Source organism: Euwallacea similis, chromosome 29 (genome assembly GCF_039881205.1).
Source record: "Euwallacea similis isolate ESF13 chromosome 29, ESF131.1, whole genome shotgun sequence".
NCBI classification, from domain to species: Eukaryota; Metazoa; Arthropoda; class Insecta; order Coleoptera; family Curculionidae; genus Euwallacea; species Euwallacea similis.
In genome coordinates, this window is record NC_089637.1 from 1,142,130 (window position 1) to 1,159,889 (window position 17,760).

Sequence of the window (17,760 nt, forward strand, 5' to 3'; positions counted from 1 at the left end):
CTCTCACATTTCATTATTGGTATCCTTCTTATATAATATTATTGGAGAGATTGATGAATCTCTATTACTTTAGATCCAATTCGTATCCCTATTTTATTTATTGGCTACTTAAGGCCGATTACCGAATCGATAGAAGTATCTCAAAAGCGAAAGCGTCGATGTCGATACATTTCCGTCCCTAGTTCTTCCTAAAGTTTTCGAAGGTAATGACGGAACAGTTTTGCGATATTTTTAAAGAAAATCTCTTTTTTTTTTAGTAATCTGCAAACTTTTTTCATTAATTTTCATGTTTAAATCTGAAAGGCTTCTTTGAGTATCAATTTTATTTATATTTCTAAAATAAAATGATTTTTTTAAGTGAACCTTCTAACCTATTTGCTTACATTTGCAGTTTGGGAGTTTTGGACCCTCATACCCAGAAAACGTAGCAGAAACTATGGCCAAGTCAAAAAATCATACAAATCACAACCAAAGTATGTAACAAATAATCTCTACATCACACGGGATCATTTATTTTATTTAACTTTGTTTTAGATCGCAAAGCCCACAGAAATGGCATCAAAAAGCCCAAGAAATTCTTACACGAATCCACGTTAGGGGTAAGTTTTTGGAATATTTTTTAGTTACAATCATAAGAAAAAAAGTCTAGTCGGCTTTGAAGTATCAGAGGCATGTCTTAGATAAATTTATATTATTTGTTTTCAATATATCCTAACAAAAATTCATGTTATAGAAGTCATCAGTGTAGACACATTATAAAGTACAAAAAAAGTATAAGATGATACATTTTTTATGTATTTTATAACATATCTATATTGATGATATAGTATAGATGATCATAGTATAAATTTAAATTAATAATATTACACAGTGCATATTCAGTAACATGTAATATATAGGGTGTTCCAAAAAGGTTGTTCCTAACTTAAAGAGATTATAAGGGACATTCTGGTGAACAATTTTGTATAGAAACTCCAAGTAAAAAATGAGTCCTTTTGGTTCCAGTTATTTTTATTTAAAATCATAATGTTAACTCATTGACACCAAAAGGTTTTAATACTTAATTTACTTTTATTAAAGATCATTAGAATTTCTAAAGGCAATTATTTATTTCTTTAAAAATGATTGAATTGAATTGGAAAAGGGTGCCTAAATTAACAAAGGTGAACCAATGTGTGGACAGTAAATCATCCTTCAATTTAAATAGAAACCTTTATTTTTTCTTCATATTTGATTTCTGCAAGAAAAAGAAAAGTTGCTGCAATGCTGCCAATATATTGAAGAAGTGCTCTCAAAACATAAATTACTTTCAGTTTTGTTTCTATTCCAATAATGTACCTTCAAAGTTTTCCAAATATCATGTAATCATTTTAATTCCAAGCAAAGTATGTTTGTTTTTTCCACTACCCATTATGAAAGGAAGCATGCCCTACCAATAACTTAGCTACATACATATAGTGCACAAAGTGTATCAATGTACTTGGCACTAGTTTATCTCTAAATTTAGTTAATTGCCAAGAACTATATCTAATGAATAAATAAAGTTTGAAGAACTTTTGTTAAGTTTGTTACTGCATCTGCTTATAAAACAAAACACGCATTTAATATCTATATTTGGATTCCTGCATAATATGACAAAATTTTCTTCAGATGGATGCTAAATTCTTGAAGAACCAGAAGTTTTCCAAGAGGCACAACTTGAGTACGAAAAAACAGCAAGCTGTGGCTGCCCAAAGGAAAGCTGAACGTGAGGCGAAGGCCAAAAAGTAGATGTACATTAGTTAATAAAGGTTTTTGAGAAAACTTTACCTAATTATTTTTTAAAATCGAGTTGATAAGAATGTTTTTCATTTTAACAAGGAAACGTTTATACGGGTGACTGGACATGTTAGGAAAATGTTGCCATTAACAGCATTTGCCAAAATGTCATGAGCAAGCGTTAAGGTAAAAAGACAAAAAAGATGTTGAGTAACCCGACGATACACGTTTCTACTTATTGATTTCATCAGACATGTGCATGTATAGCATGGGACATAAATTCAAAAACACGCTCATGCGGATGTAGTGTGGAACGGAAGACGCAAAAATGGAAACTGTAAGCGGGCTTCAATTTTGCCATTTTGTAAATTAACTCGAAATGTTTTTATTTCTAAGTAGTTCGTCCAGCAGAGATCTAGTGTGGTAAATCAGCCGTGGGGAGTTTGAAATGAAAAAATATTTACGCGAATATTTGAAGATGTGTGTTAGAAAAGTATTTCTGTTTGCTAAGTTTTGAAAATGAGCATTCAAGGAGAAAGGAAAGAACTAATTGACCACAGCAGGGCACGCGATCCTAGAAAAATTGCCAATAGATGGAAACATTGTGGATAACTCAACAAAATGTTAGAACTGATACCTGCCTATGGTTTCCATCCTTTTCTAGATCTATCTATTTCAGGCTACATACCTATATGCATATATTATAACTTCGGATATACAGGGTGTACCATTGAAAATTTTGCACCCTGACTATTTTGAACTACGATCAAAATATTAGAAATAGCTGTGACATGTTGATTTTGTTTTCGAGGGGGGCATATTTTAACGTTAAATGCCGATTTACCAAAATAACTCCCTTCGCGGGGGTGCATTAATGATTAGAATTTCAAAGGGCACTATAGGGCTAGTGACAACTCATTTGATAGGGTTTTTTATTCTGATTGTCAGCGTGTACTTGTTTTTCAATTGTAAATCACCTGTTAAATAATAAACCAACGTAATCCACAAATTTAAATGTAGGTACAGACTGAGCAAATGAGGTTTTGAGGTGACTGTGTGTAAAACCTTCCCACTTTCAATTTATCAAATTTGCCTTTACAGCCACCCATTTTTTTAGCAGCAGTAAATCAATTTGAAGGAAAAATTTCAATTATTTTCAATGTATATCCATCATATTTCAATGTATCTAAAATTGAAAAAAAAATTGCATGATCACAACCAGAATTAAAAACCCTTTCAAGTGAGGTGTTACTCGGCCTATAGTGCCATTTGAGATTCTAAAGTGAGATGTACCTCCTCGAAGGAGGTGGTTTTGGTAAATTTACATTTAACACTAAAATATGCTTCCTCGTAATTAAAATTGATGTGTCGCGATAATTTCTAATAATTTGATCGTGCTCCAAAATAATTCAGGTGCAAAATTTTCAATGGTACACCCTGTATGTCCTATGATGAAACCAATGAGTAGAAAGACATGTCACCGGGTTACATTGTCCAAAATGTGCTGTTTCTATTTGAACTTTTGCTAAAAAATATTTGAAGAAATGCTGTCGACACTTTCCTACAGCAGCATTTGCACTTGCACGAATCACTGGCGTCAGTTGACTAGCACAAGTGTTTTTGTACGTGTAATCAGGCAAATTTTGGAGTGCTAGTAAATCGGCGCCCACATACCATGCGTGAATCTTGCTTGATGTACCTAAAAACACTGGTTGATCAAAACGGCAATTAACACCAAAAGGAATTTTTGCAACTCTTCTGTTGAAGACAAAATTACGTAATAGTTTACATTGATTTCCTTGATGCCTATTAATTTCTTTTATTTTGACATTTTCTTCATTTGACGTTTATGAAATCATCACTATACGTCCGGTCCTTCTGTCTCCTTTGTCAGATCAGCTGTTTTGTGTTTACGTTCCTTTCCCATGCTTTGTTTTGGTTGCATGACAATCAAATCAGATAAATACTCCTCTACCTATTTGTGATCACAATCGTCACATCCTTCTCAGTAGAAGTAAGTTGTCCGAACGTTATTAATGCGCATTATTTAAAACAAGACGTGGTTATTAATAGGTCTACTTCAGTGTACGGTGATATGCCGCGGCGACAATGGCATCATTGAAGATGTTACGAATTCAACTGCCATTTTATATTTCAATTTTGCTTGTAAATAGTGGTGTTAGCAGTGAAGGTCCCGGAAATGTTGACTCGGAATCTCTTATTTCTACGATATTACGGCATTTAAATGCAAATCCCAATAATGTGTATAACTACAATAGAGGCTCTCTGTTGGATCTACATAGAAAGGTAAGATGCCACATTTCTTTATTAATTTGTTGTTCAGACACCTCGGGACTTTTTGACTGAAAGACCAAGGGAATAAGGCTATTTACCAGTAGTTGTCAAAGTTAAACTAAAAAGAAATGTTTATAATATAGGTTTAAAGATATTTTTGTCTCGGCTCAAAAAACCCTTGCTCTCTATGAAAAGATGTGTAAGACCAATAAGCTAGTGTAATCTTTATAAATAATTATTTACTCAGGGCTATATATTGCAATCAAAATCTAGTCCTGTGTTCCAACCACAAAATTATACTGATGTCAGTATGTTCTGAGAATTTTCTCAATTTTAAACAACGACCACAGAATTTTAATTTGCAGACTATACACAATGTATTATAATATACACCCTTAATAATCAAACATTTTCAAACCTGCCCCTAAAAAACAACTTCTATCACCTACACTCTTGTCTGGTATTATTAATAGTTCAACCAGAAAATCTCTTCTAGGAACAGCAAGTATGAATTAGAGTTTCCAAGCTCTACAATATGTCTTTGAAGAGTTTTATAATAGTTAAATTTAATGTTTACCTCAAAGTTCCCAATACAGGGACAAATTCCAATACAATCATTATTTCAATCCTTATGGCTAATTATCATGAACAAACAAATTACTCTCCAATTCAAATCAGGGAATTTTTTATGCCTGAAGTGCAAAGTTATTGTTTCCGCTATGAAACTTAAGATGTAAACAAACAGTTCCGTTTGTACTTAAAACTATGCTGGTTTCAACTTTATCAGAGGGGTCATGGACCTATTTATTTCTAGATTAATAAGCTGTGATTAAATTAATTTGGAAATTGCCAGACCCGTTTACTTATGTATTAATTTAGTGACCAGGTCAATATAAATTTTCAAAGCTAGTAAATTCACTTAATCTTGTTATTCCTCCAGAATATCAAAAGGTCATACAAAAATACATTAGCATATAGTTATTTAAAGATATTATTTCTGATAAGCTAATATTATTGCGCCTAGTTTATCACAGTTGTATATAAGTGTATAAAAATTCTATTTTTGGAAAATCTTTTTGACCCTTTACAGGGTGCTAATTATATTTAACTGGTCTAACTGCCTGTTGAGTAATTTAACTTTTGTTGTTGATGTATCACTTCCTTCCCAGCTTCTTTCACACACTAAATGTTTATTTTATTTGAAAAAAGTTGTTTGGTTCAGAATGAAGGCTCCAAAGTGGTTTGGTTGATCCGGCTTGTTGGGTCCACCCACTTAAAATAATCGTGGACTGGATACTCACGTTCGGACTACCTTGAAGCTGCAATCTCAGGGACACTGTTTTCTGGTCAAAATTATCAACATCTCGTGTAACGATAACAAGATTTATTAATTACACTACTAACTAACTTGAACAGTATCGATACAATTTAGGCAAAGTTGACATCGAGCTACTACACGATAGAAGTGATTCAACTAAGTCTCCGTGGTAAAGAATACGAGAAAAAACGATTTAAACAAAATGACAAAATCGGGAAATGCGATAGACCAGAATGCGTTCGATTCACGAGTAATGAGAAAAAGACCCCCTGGCCGCTTCACTTAGTTCTTAAGTACCAAAAACTGACGGCCCCAGGCATAGGCGTAATCCTACTCGGAACCCATTACCGGCCAACTTGCTATATATCATTTTAAAGCATTTAGGTCAACAGCTATATTGGCCCTTTAGTAGTTTATTGCAATCACACTGACTTTACAAAAGGTGCTTACATTCAAATTGCAAATTTCGCCAAAGAAAAGTGATGAAAATTCTAGTGCCCAAGAACCCCCTTATTGGAAGATAATAGTACTTCAATCTAGTCATGCCAGAAATATTACTAAAACAGATTGCGATATACATGGGCATAACATAGGGTTTAGATTCAAACCTATAAGCTAAAGAACTGGCAATTAATACCTCGAACTAATAGGGCCCAAGTCTTAACAAAAGTACTTCCGTCATTTAAAAATCCGCGGGGGCAGCTTTGGCTCAATTTTAATAAAAACTTAAGTATTGTGAGGATATGCCTGTATCTATTCAATTAACGAGACAGCAAAGCTTAAATTAGTAAATCAGTTCAAGGAATGCAGTTGGCCCCTACGTTGTTTTATTAAAAATTGAGGATGGTGTAGGATCGTCCATTAAAAAGTTACAAAACATCGAGCAATATTCGACTCTGAAAATTTACGTGTATCATTTGACATTGTTATAATTACTTCCATGGGCTAATTCATTTCTATTAGTATACTACTATTTCGTTTTTCAGCCTGATGTGATAGAAACCACTACAGAAGTTGAAGTCAGCTGCAATAATAGGTTCCCAGGTATTCCTTGCAACGATGCTATCCTTATATGTCACTCCTACTTGAGCGAGATGGGCACCTCCTATCTGATACTGGGCGATGTACGATGCAACCCCAAAATTGACATTACTATCGAAGATTTCGATAATGAGAAGACTGTGCCTTTAACGGAGGAAGATCAGAGCGTTGGAATCGAGAAGGTAAAATTGAAGATTCCAAATTGATAAATTCTTTGTATATGTATATTCTTAACAGTAATATGTTATAAACCAGGGATTAACCAAAGAAAATTCAATCTTTACATGGTTTATTAAGACATATCTTTATGTGTTATCCATTATTTTTAATAATCTAAATGTGTTGATGCTGATATTTATAAGCAATTGTCTTATTTTTAACAATGCGTCATCACCTTTCTTTTTATTACTAGTAACATTGATGTAAAAAGTGATTCACCTTTTAGAGGTCGGCTATAACGAGATCCGATCCAATTTCCTAATTGGTAATAAACAAAGCATTTGTTGTTAACTTGGAAAGTGTTGTGTCGGAAAGAACAAAAGATTATTATGTACTAAAGTCTTTCTTATTATGCATATTTCGTGCCGGTAGTCTGTGATAACACTAATGTCCAATGATTTTATAGTTTCACGAACGACAAACTGGGTCATTTTGGTATTTATATTTTGCCTTGTTGTTCAGAAACATTGACCCTAAAACCAAGCATAAAAATATTTTAAAATTCGTTAATTTCATTGATAATGAAAGGAAATATGTAGGCACTTATCCATTCTACGAGAATTAGACACACGAATCTGGGGATATTAAGGTTAAATGTCTTTTAAAAGTCTAAATGTCCTTATAATAGGTAATGAGGTAAAGGAAAATAATCCAATGAAATTCGCTAATTTCAGAGATTTGTTTGAATTTTTCTAACATGTAACCGTTTATACTTAAAAAAGACTATAATTAGGACACTGCTCTTCAGGATGGACATCGAACCTATATAATGTGTTGGTGCATTGACAGTGTCAAGACTTTTGTATTATGTTTGTTGGGTTTTGTCTTAACAATTTTTTGAGTACAAAAACAAATTTTTAGTTGGATCTTAGTCACGAAGCTCTGCCTCCAGAACAGGAAAACCCAGACTTTGTAGCAGTAAGAAGAGAAACCATCCCATGTCTAGGCTGCCCTTTTGATTTGAATAAGGATGTGGAAGGGGTGGATGAATTAGTTAACACTGCCATCAAACACATTGAAAGCGAAAAAACCAATCGATATAAAATAACAAATATTAGGAGATTACAGCAACAAGTAAGGGCATTTTTAAAGTTGTATTTCAGAAATTTGTTTTTTACAGTATCTCAATTAAATTTTTGTTTTGCATTATTAACTTTTTTCTTTATTTTTTTTTAATATTAGTTGCTACTTGTTGATTTTTTAATAACAACTTCAACTTTATTCTTAGATAGTTGCCGGTGTAAAATACATCCTTCTAGCAGACGTCGCAGGAACTACATGTACTAAAGATGCCGACTTATCCGCACCGTGCGCATTAGATACTACTACTGACCCCTTTATTTGCGAGGTGGTCTTTATCGAGCAACCGTGGATTAGCAAAAAAAAGCAGATTATTAAGAATAATTGTACAGTTTCGCAGGAATTTGTGGCTCTAAGCGAAAGAAATGATATAAGCAATGAAATTGTACCTCATAAAGGTTTGTGTGGTTGTATTTGAAATTTATCGTTTTCATTGGATGTTTTGTAGATTTGATTTTTCCAAATCCAAATAGGCCTAGATCATATCGTCCGAACTATGATGCTATGGCCAAAACTGGCATTTTAGACCAGCAATTTGATGCCGATCTCTTGGCTTCCTTAGAATCTCAAATTTTACCCGAATCTTCTTCTGAGACTTCGCGAAAAGCTCAAGTTTCTGAACAGTTATCGCCTCGTTTCATGCAACAGGAAACCATTAATGGTAACACTAAAAATCTGCATTAATATGCGAAAATATATAAGTCTTATTTTCAGGGGACGAACCTCCTGTAATTAACTCAAACGTCAACAACTTAAAATTAGAACCATTAAACAATGTTCCAGAACCACAGTTGCGCACTCTCTTCGTTTCAATGCCCATTATTGAGGAATCGGAACCCGTTGTAATGACTTACAAATCGTCAAGTCAGTACTCGGGTTTATTCGACGAGCCAGACATGCTGTCCAGTCTAGAGACTTTTAGAAACCACTATATAGATGGCGACGATGTTTTTGTTCGTTACGTCAGAGGTAGCAAAGATAACTCAGAAGAACAGGAAACCAAATCTAATAAGTCCAAGTCGGATAGTAGTTCCTCAGAAGAAATTAAATCTAAGAAGGGTAACTCATCAGAGCAATCAAAAAGTGATAGTTCTTCAGAAGAGAAGATCGAAAATCATCAACAAGAGACTACTCTAGTTATAGAAAATAATAATATTTCCGTTGTTAAACTAGTGGAGGAATATAAGCCGGAAGACTCTTTAAAATCCGATACGAAGAGCAAGAATAAATCAGATAATAAAACTAGTTGGGACTCTGGTGATTCGATAGATAGCTTTGAAGCCGATAACAGGAGGCGAAATAAGAGAAGTGCATATTTAAGGTAAGAAATAGATTTTGATTAGGATTGTAATTATTATTTTTTTATACATTACTTGTTGTGTTGTGTAAATAATGATGCTGCAACGAATTTCAACCGAAAACATGTACCACCACGAATTTAAATTTTGGTTAAATAGAAAAAGTGTGCTCATCCGGTGCATCAAAATGGGCAGTGCAATAACATATGAACACGTGTAAGTTTAATTGACTGAGGGTAAGAGTTTCTAGTCATTGCCTGTAATCAGCGTCATAAAATAAATAATAAATTTGATGCTCATTTACAGCGCATTTGTCTATTTTAAAAGAAAGCATTGGTAAAGGGGGGGGAGTCAAAATAATGTTCAAAATCATGTTTTAGTAATTAAAACTGTATTTAATTTGTTATTATCCAGGTGTAGTCGAAATTTAGATTTAAATTCTATAGAACTTGAACACGTTTGCTAAATGTAACACTTTGTTTTCCAATTTTTTTCCTTTACCATCGTATTTTAATTAACATTATTATTGAGTGGGAAATAGTTCATATTTTTTTGTATCAAGTTTGAAGGTATTTAAAATAAAAAAAAAATATGTTGAAGTTCTAGAGGCCCATGTTAATCATTTCCCAGAGATGTAAATCTTAAAACTGTTAGTTCCATTAAATATTAATTTATACATTTTTGTACTATTGTTAGATAAAATTACAATTTATTTGTAGTGAGAGATATCAATTAGAGTAAGTTAGAGATACCTTTTTTTGCAGCAAAGCAGTAGACGAGCCTATACCTGTATTTATAACGATTAACTATTCAATTTTCATTATTAAAAGATGTTTTCCCATTGGTTATTTCTATCATAAAAATGTTATTGTTGATAACGAAACAGTGTAATGATTAAAATTAATTTCAGAACGTCTAATAATACACGTGCCTCAGTAGACGATGCGGTGGCCCGTTCTTCGTAGATTTTCATTCTAAAATTATTTTGACCACCCCTTTATGCCCTGTCACTTACGTCATGACCTCTCAAGATATCGTGTCGAAGTTCGGTGGTCCACATTGTGATTAATTTTGAATGACTGGATTTTTTTGTGTTTCTAAAAGGCATAAATTCTTAAAGAATCAGCTTAAATTGAGGAGTGCTGTTTCAATTTTTTAAATTGTCCGTATTTGTCTAGGAATCAACAATCTAATAGAAAGTGGAAAAGATCAGTCGGTCAGTTGGAAAAAGTACCACCAGAAGAAAAGGTAAGGTAATATAATAAAATCTTTTAACAAGCACATTATTAGGGCCAAATCATGAAAGCGCTGTCAATTTTGATTATAAATTAATTTCCACAGAAATTGTTGAAAGTTGAGGTCGATCCAGGATATGAAAACACTTAATGGTAAAGCACATGAATGATTTGGCACTAAAAAAACATTGTCACCATCAAGAGGTTGAAGTTTCAGACTTATTTACTGATAGGTCCCTTCTTGCCTGTAAAAATGTATGTTTATAAATCTTTTTTTTTTGCATTTTTACTTACAATAATACCCTAAATTTGATTGTTTTCCATGTACATTTTACAGAATACTATTATGGCATAAGGTACTTACTATTCTGCGTAGGTTTATAAGCTGAGCTTAAGTCTAAACATGGTTTAATTTGACACTCCTATGTGCAATATTGTTAATTTAAGCCATCCTTTAGAATTAAGCCAGTGTTCGAACGTACGAAAAATATGGGGGTTAATGGTGTCTATTAATTCTATGAATATTCATTTATTGAATGTGACGAAATGTACCCAGGTGGTCGATTAGGATTTTATAAGAAAGCAAAATATTTTTGGTAAAATTTTTCAACTACAATTTGAGACATGTTCGAATTAGCTCAGCATTATTATAATTTCCATCTAACACATGCTTTACTAAAAAAATATTATTACAGATAATTGTGAGAGATTTGGCCGATTTTGCCGCCAACACCCTAGACAATATCGACGACGATAACCATAAGAGAGTCATATTACAAATACTGGGAGCAAAAAAACTCAAACTCGAAGGAACCTATTACCAAATCATCCTCCGTCTTGGCATATCGCAGTGCCAGGAACACGAGCACCATGAAAACTGCAGGGAAAAATTGTTTACCAATCTGACCAAAATCTGTAAAGTGCAAGTACACGTGGATGACGATTACTCTAACCCTAAAGTAGTAAAGTCACAATGCCAGAATATTAAAAAGGACGAAAATGACAGGAATAGGACCAATTACAGTCGCTATAGACGACAAATTTTAGGTGGTGTGTCTCCACTAGACGTAGATAATCCGGATGTGAAAAAGTTCCTGAGTACCACTTTGCTTCATCTGGATTTTACGTCTGTACATCCCAATAAACATAAAACTGTCGAGGTAAAATACTGCAATAAAATCATATAATTGAGAAATTCTTTTGATATTTTTTAGGTGGTCTCCGCATCCTCTCAAGTGGTTGCTGGTATCGAGTACATTATCAAAGCAAAAATAGGTCTTACAAAATGTAGGAAAACCGACCAAAATCTTGCCGATACATGCGATTTACTGGAGGGATCAGACCCGGAAATTTGCATCGTTGAGGTTTGGGATAGGCCCTGGCTGAACAGGACAATATACAATATTACATGTGACCAGAAAGAATTTTCTTTTGAGAATGAACCGACTTCTAGATCTAAGAGAAGTTTTTGCGCTGGATGTAAGTGGGTGCACTGTTTATTTCAAAAAATGTATATCATTTCTTATGAAAATTGGTCAAATTATTACCTTCGGTATTGTTATCATCAATCCCCTTTCAGGCGCGACAAGTTTCCCCAAACAAGAGGCCCAAGTTTACCTTCAAAACGCCCTTATACTTCTTGACACAACATCATCCGCCGACCAAAAGTACTTGACAGTGAACATTCTCGAATCGAGCACGCAGGTGGTGGCAGGCAGGCTCCAAAAAATTAAAGCGGAAATCGCTCTTTCAAACTGCTCGAAGTCGAACGTCTCCGAATCAGATCATTGCACTAAACTCGAAGGAACTCCAAGTCGCATTTGCACGTTTTTCATTTGGGATAAGCCTTGGGTAAATTTCACTCAGACTCGGGTGAATTGTGAAGGGGAGGCAGAGCAAACTTTTAGATCGAAAAGGGAAGTTGTAGGGCACCAGTATATCCCAGTGGGTAGGATGTTTGAACACGAAAAAGGTAATATTTAGAGGCTAAAGTGAGAAATACAAAGTAGTAGTGCTTATTTGTTTTGAAATGGGAACTAGAATTTAAATGTAGCGCACACTTAAATAATAAACATTTCAAGACAAGTATTTCGTGTAAAATATGTGTGTATATGTGTAGTTTTTCGTCAATTGTTGTTCGTCAACTCTATACAAAATCATACATTAATGACCCCCATTTATGTACGATTTTTTGTTAATGAATGATTTTGAGCGGATTGCGATTAATTTGACGTTGTTGACAGCGACTACAACTGTACTTATGGGGGTTTTAGTTTCTGATATATGGGGTTTTTAATCTCTGACTTTAGTACAAACTGACTTAAGCGGAGAGTGACTTTCAAACGAGTGAAGTAAAACCGGCCACTTTACCACACGCTAATAGCAAAATATAATTCTTTATTGTCCACATTATTTTTTTAGGTGAATTATACAGGAATGTGCAAAACGTGGCAAGGAAGGCTATGCAACAATTTTTCAAGAAAATGGGATCAAAGAGAGTATTTACAATCGAATACGTAACTGGAGTTTTTAGTTTTCGTTTTAATTCCGATGCTGAAGGTGACGTCGTTATAGCAAAAATATCTAGTTGCTTAGATATGCTATGCGAAAGTCTTACATGTGCAATTACAATCCAGGATCAACTCGACATTCTGCGGGGTGCAAAGTACACTATTAAATGTGACACTGTTGACCAAAAATATACGTTTAGAGAAACAGTAAAATACGAGTCAGAGAAAGAAAGAAAACAGGCATTTGGGTCATTTGTCAAAAAGTTTAATAAGACCTACAAAAGTAAAGAGGAGTATAAATATCGTTTAAAGGTATAAATGTCTAATTTTGTAATAAAAATCGTTATTAATATGGTGATTATTTCCAGGTATTCGGAGACAATGTAAATAAAATCGCTCGTCTTAACGAAATGGAAATAGGCACAGCGGAGTATGGCATCACACAGTTTGCAGACCTTACTGAAGAAGAGTTTTCTAAAAGCCACGGGTACAGACCAGATTTACGCACTGACAATGAATTACCTTTTAGTCAGGCGTCAATTCCAGATATTGTTGCCATTCCTAAGGAGTTTGATTGGCGAACGAAAGGTCAGTAGCGGCTATCTGTCCTGTGTTATCATTTCTAAGGGTTACCTTATAGGAGCTGTTACTGAAGTGAAAAATCAAGAGGCTTGCGGTAGTTGTTGGGCATTTAGTGTCACTGGAAACGTCGAGGGCCAATATGCTATTAAGCATGGTAAACTATTGGAGTTTTCCGAACAAGAATTAGTAGACTGCGACAAAATAGACCAAGGCTGTGATGGAGGATTAATGGATTCTGCCTATAGGTATTAATAAAGATAATGTTATTTAAAAAATTGATGAAGGGTTTAATTAGGGTTATAGAGCAACTGGGCGGACTGGAAAGTGAATCAGACTATCCATACGAAGGAATAGATGACAAGTGCAGCTTCAACGCCAACAAAATCAAAGTGAAGCTGACCGGTGCTTTGAATATTAGCCATAACGAGATAAATATGGCTAAATGGTTGGTGGCTAACGGCCCTATCTCCATTGCCATCAATGCTAATGCTATGCAGTTCTATTTCGGTGGTGTGTCTCATCCATTTAAAGTACTATGCAGTCCTAATAACCTGGATCATGGGGTTTTGATTGTTGGATATGGTGTCGATAGTAAGTACTGTATTATGGTAAGTTTTTGAAACGTTATTGTAATTAATTTTTCAGCTTATAAATTGTTTAACAAAACATTGCCTTATTGGATTGTGAAAAATTCTTGGGGCAAAGTTTGGGGAGAACAGGGTTACTATAGAGTTTACCGAGGAGACGGAACATGTGGTTTGAACCAAACGCCATCAAGCGCCATAGTTGCTTAAGCAATGAGTATGTAATATATAAAATATATTTAAATACTAATCATAACGTGTGAGTGATACATTAGGCTGTACTTTGTGCGAAATGTTATTGAACGATTTAGTACCTAATCATTACTAAGGTATCTGACATCATATCAAGAACAAGCTTTATTTACATATTTTATAAAGTACATTTTTGCGAATTTTATTTAGAGTTATAAATTTATTTAGAACCGTTTTATGACAAAATGCTACGTTGACATTGGTCTTAGCTCATAATAGCGGGATGCTTTCGGCAACTCTAAAAATTATAATGTGCAGCTACTTAAAGTCTTCGAAAAAGAATCTCAAGTACCAAAATTGTCGAATTTCAATCTATAATAGTTGGTAGTTTATACGTAGATCTGAATATTTTTTTATTGTAAACTAAAGCCTTTCGGGGCAAAGTAATATGAGTCCCAAAATTGGAAATTCGTTTTCCTCATACTAAAAATCAGCATCAGTTTACCACAATTGACGGTTCACTTTGCTCAAAAAACTACCAGATAATTTTGGGGTTTTACAGCGTTGTTGGCGTTTTTCCATACTATAAAATAAATTACAAAATAGTTTCTTTAAGTAAGTTATAAGTAAAGTATAAATAAAAGGAAAACTAGAAAGTAGGTAACTATCCGTGGATGGAAATCTGCAGACCACTAGTAACGTGATGAAAAGCGGTCTCTAAAAAATTTCAAAACATTTAAGTAATTATTGTTGAACAATTTTTTCCTTGTAATATACAAACTTTTTTTTTGGCACTCAGATCACTTTGCTCCAGTAAACAACAACTATCCATAATACAATTCGAATGTTTTAATATTATTGAATACCAAAATACACACATCACAAATTTTTAGGATTATAATTTAGTAACGTATTTTCTTAAAGTTAAAAATAATAAATTGTGGCTCTAAATATTAATAAAAAAAAATCACCCGATCTCAATCCCATCGAGCACACATAGGACATCCTCCATAGAAAGATTTTAAGGAATAACGGTCACTTGGAGAACCGCCATCAACTGTTTGAACGCCTACATGAAGTATGGAGAACGATTCCTTAAGATTTATTAGCTAACTTAATTTTAAGTATGCCTAGCAGGTGTCGGGTAGTGGTGAATGCTATAGGGGCACAAATGAGATATTAATTTTAATTTCTTAGGTTTTTTTACAACATTTTAAAAGTATACTGCGTAAATTATTTTTATATGAAAGAAATTTATCTTTTGTTCGACCTTGTATTCTTTTGAGGCACTAATAAATTTAAGTTTTCTTGTTGTAAGTAATGAAAAAATAGACATCCTTTATTAATGTATTAAAAATAATCAGGTTCATAATTGTTAATTATTTATATTTTTAAACATAAAATATCCCTAGATATTTGCGATGTGTGTATGTTTTATAATAATATATTGTAACTACGTATACATCAGAACAAGTAATATATGTTTTTATTTCTTATTTGGACTATGTCTCATTCAAGTGTATTAATTACACAGGCGTTTCTTGGAAGTAAAGTTGGTCTCTTGCTACCTAGAAATAGTTCACTAACTTTTACTTATTTTTGTGGTGCTTTCTATCTTAGTTTTATGAATAGTTCAAAAATGGTTACAGATATAGGGAAAAGTCATAATATTAAATAAAAATAACGAAAAAGTTTTTAAATTGAACAAGGAATTAAATTTTCCTGAAAAAAAGGGTTACCAAAAAAATATGGATGGTAACATAAAGCTTGATCCAGAAAGTTTACCACAAAAGAAAAATTCACAATTTATCATTCTGTATTTGGAAAACGCAGCTTTAGAATATACAAGTTCATATGAATGTTTCTCCTCATTTTATACATTTCTATTGCTTATTAAATTTTTTTAATTCAAACCAAAATCGTTAGTGTTCTATTACCAGTTCAGAACACGAGCGCACAATAAAAAATAATATATACAGGGTATTTCAAATTCGACCCTCACCATTGGGATCTCGGAAATTAGAGGAGATACGAAGAAGTTTAAATGGGGGCAAAGTTGCGTAATCTAACGCTTGATCGAATACCATTTTCAAAATTTTAATTTTCCAAGTACTTCCAAAGATATCCGAGAAAAACTAAAAATTGGAGAATCCATTTTTATTTTTTTAGTGTTATTTGACAAGGAAGATTAAATCCGTAAGCACATTTTCATTGCCACTTTTTCTCAGCTACACGATGACATATTCAGATTTGCCATCCGACGTTTCGTCTTTCGGTTACCATTATCAACTTTATTTTTTCTTATGGGCGCCATATTGGATTTTTCGACGGAAAAATAGTGCGTTTCATTCTGATTTCATTGATATAAAACTTCTTATAATTTACTTTTTTAAAAGCCGAAATATTTGAATAAAAAGAAATATTACATAGTTGGCCTTGACTTCATCGAAAGACTTTCTTTTGTTCGCATTATAGGACAGAACTCCTCAAACGAGATTAGAGCGTGCACATATTTCCAATGAAAATGAGCTTCAGAAATGAAGAGAAACGAGATATGTTAAGATTTTATTACAAATTTGATAGGAACAGTACGAAAACAGCTCAAATGTATTTTGAGTTATATCCGGAAAGACAACAGCCGCATAAAACATTATTTAAAACTTTGGATCAACATTTAGCTGACTTTCGTACCTTTGAAAATCTTCTTCCATTCTGCTTCCATACTTCATTTTAGGTTTTTGTTCAGTTTGGTGCTTTCGAAAGTTTTAAATAATGTTTTATGCGGCTGTTGTCTTTCCGGATATAACTCAAAATACATTTGAGCTGTTTTCGTACTGTTCCTATCAAATTTGTAATAAAATCTTAACATATCTCGTTTCTCTTCATTTCTGAAGCTCATTTTCATTGGAAATCTGTGCACGCTCTAATCTCGTTTGAGGAGTTCTGTCCTATAATGCGAACAAAAGAAAGTCTTTCGATGAAGTCAAGGCCAACTATGTAATATTTCTTTTTATTCAAATATTTCGGCTTTTAAAAAAGTAAATTATAAGAAGTTTTATATCAATGAAATCAGAATGAAACGCACTATTTTTCCGTCGAAAAATCCAATATGACACCCATGAGAAAAAATAAAGTTGATAATGGTAGCCGAAAGACGAAACGTCGGATGGCAAATCTGAATATGTCATCGTGTAGCTGAGAAAAAGTGGAAATGAAAATGTGCTTACGGATTTAATCTTCCTTGTCAAATAACACTAAAAAAAAATAAAAATGGATTCTCCAACTTTTAGTTTTTCTCGGATATCTTCGGAAGTACTCGGAAAATTAAAATTTTGAAAATGGTATTCGATCAAGCGTTAGATTACGCAACTTTGCCCCCATTTAAACTTCTTTGTATCTCCTCTAGTTTCCGAGATCCCAATGGTGAGGGTCGAATTTGAAATACCCTGTATACAAAGTGTTTCAGAATTACACGGCACTATTAGAGATATGTATTCTCCAGTACAAAATAAAGGAGAACGTTCATAAAAGTATAAGCAATAAATCAATACATTATCGAGATACTGGGGCATAAAGATATTTATTAAAGAATACAGTAATGTCTAACATGAAAGACAAGTAACCCTGGAAACGTTAGAAGTCATCATC

At 33.4% G+C, this 17,760-nt stretch overlaps 2 protein-coding genes across 2 annotated transcripts; both read left to right on the plus strand.

The window, feature by feature from the left end:
• The first annotated feature begins 155 nt into the window (after positions 1 to 155).
• RpL29 (ribosomal protein L29) lies at positions 156 to 1,803 on the plus strand. The gene is made up of 4 exons (XM_066403380.1): positions 156 to 203; positions 392 to 473; positions 535 to 599; positions 1,651 to 1,803. The coding sequence occupies exons 2-4, from the start codon at positions 437 to 439 to the stop codon at positions 1,768 to 1,770; spliced, it is 222 nt and encodes a 73-aa protein (XP_066259477.1). The 5' UTR covers positions 156 to 203; positions 392 to 436; the 3' UTR covers positions 1,771 to 1,803.
• Positions 1,804 to 3,738: 1,935 nt separating this feature from the next.
• On the plus strand, positions 3,739 to 15,478 carry LOC136417634 (uncharacterized). Its single transcript, XM_066403412.1, has 15 exons — positions 3,739 to 4,065; positions 6,358 to 6,594; positions 7,493 to 7,705; positions 7,860 to 8,109; positions 8,160 to 8,372; positions 8,426 to 9,032; positions 10,188 to 10,257; positions 10,940 to 11,404; positions 11,459 to 11,723; positions 11,824 to 12,216; positions 12,666 to 13,066; positions 13,123 to 13,342; positions 13,395 to 13,581; positions 13,632 to 13,927; positions 13,982 to 15,478. Exons 1-15 carry the CDS (start codon positions 3,868 to 3,870, stop codon positions 14,128 to 14,130), a joined length of 4,164 nt encoding a protein of 1,387 aa, XP_066259509.1. The 5' UTR covers positions 3,739 to 3,867; the 3' UTR covers positions 14,131 to 15,478.
• The last annotated feature ends 2,282 nt before the right edge of the window (positions 15,479 to 17,760 follow it).

Bases quoted from the DNA above. Each gene is read 5' to 3' on its own strand.
- LOC136417634 (XM_066403412.1), top strand. From the start codon at position 3,868: ATGGCATCATTGAAGATGTTACGAATTCAACTGCCATTTTATATTTCA. The intron at 11,405-11,458 runs GTAAAATACTGC...GATATTTTTTAG, and splicing joins ATAAACATAAAACTGTCGAG to GTGGTCTCCGCATCCTCTCA. The intron at 11,724-11,823 runs GTAAGTGGGTGC...ATCCCCTTTCAG, and splicing joins GAGAAGTTTTTGCGCTGGAT to GCGCGACAAGTTTCCCCAAA.
- RpL29 (XM_066403380.1), top strand. From the start codon at position 437: ATGGCCAAGTCAAAAAATCATACAAATCACAACCAAA. The intron at 474-534 runs GTATGTAACAAA...ACTTTGTTTTAG, and splicing joins TCATACAAATCACAACCAAA to ATCGCAAAGCCCACAGAAAT. The intron at 600-1,650 runs GTAAGTTTTTGG...AATTTTCTTCAG, and splicing joins TACACGAATCCACGTTAGGG to ATGGATGCTAAATTCTTGAA.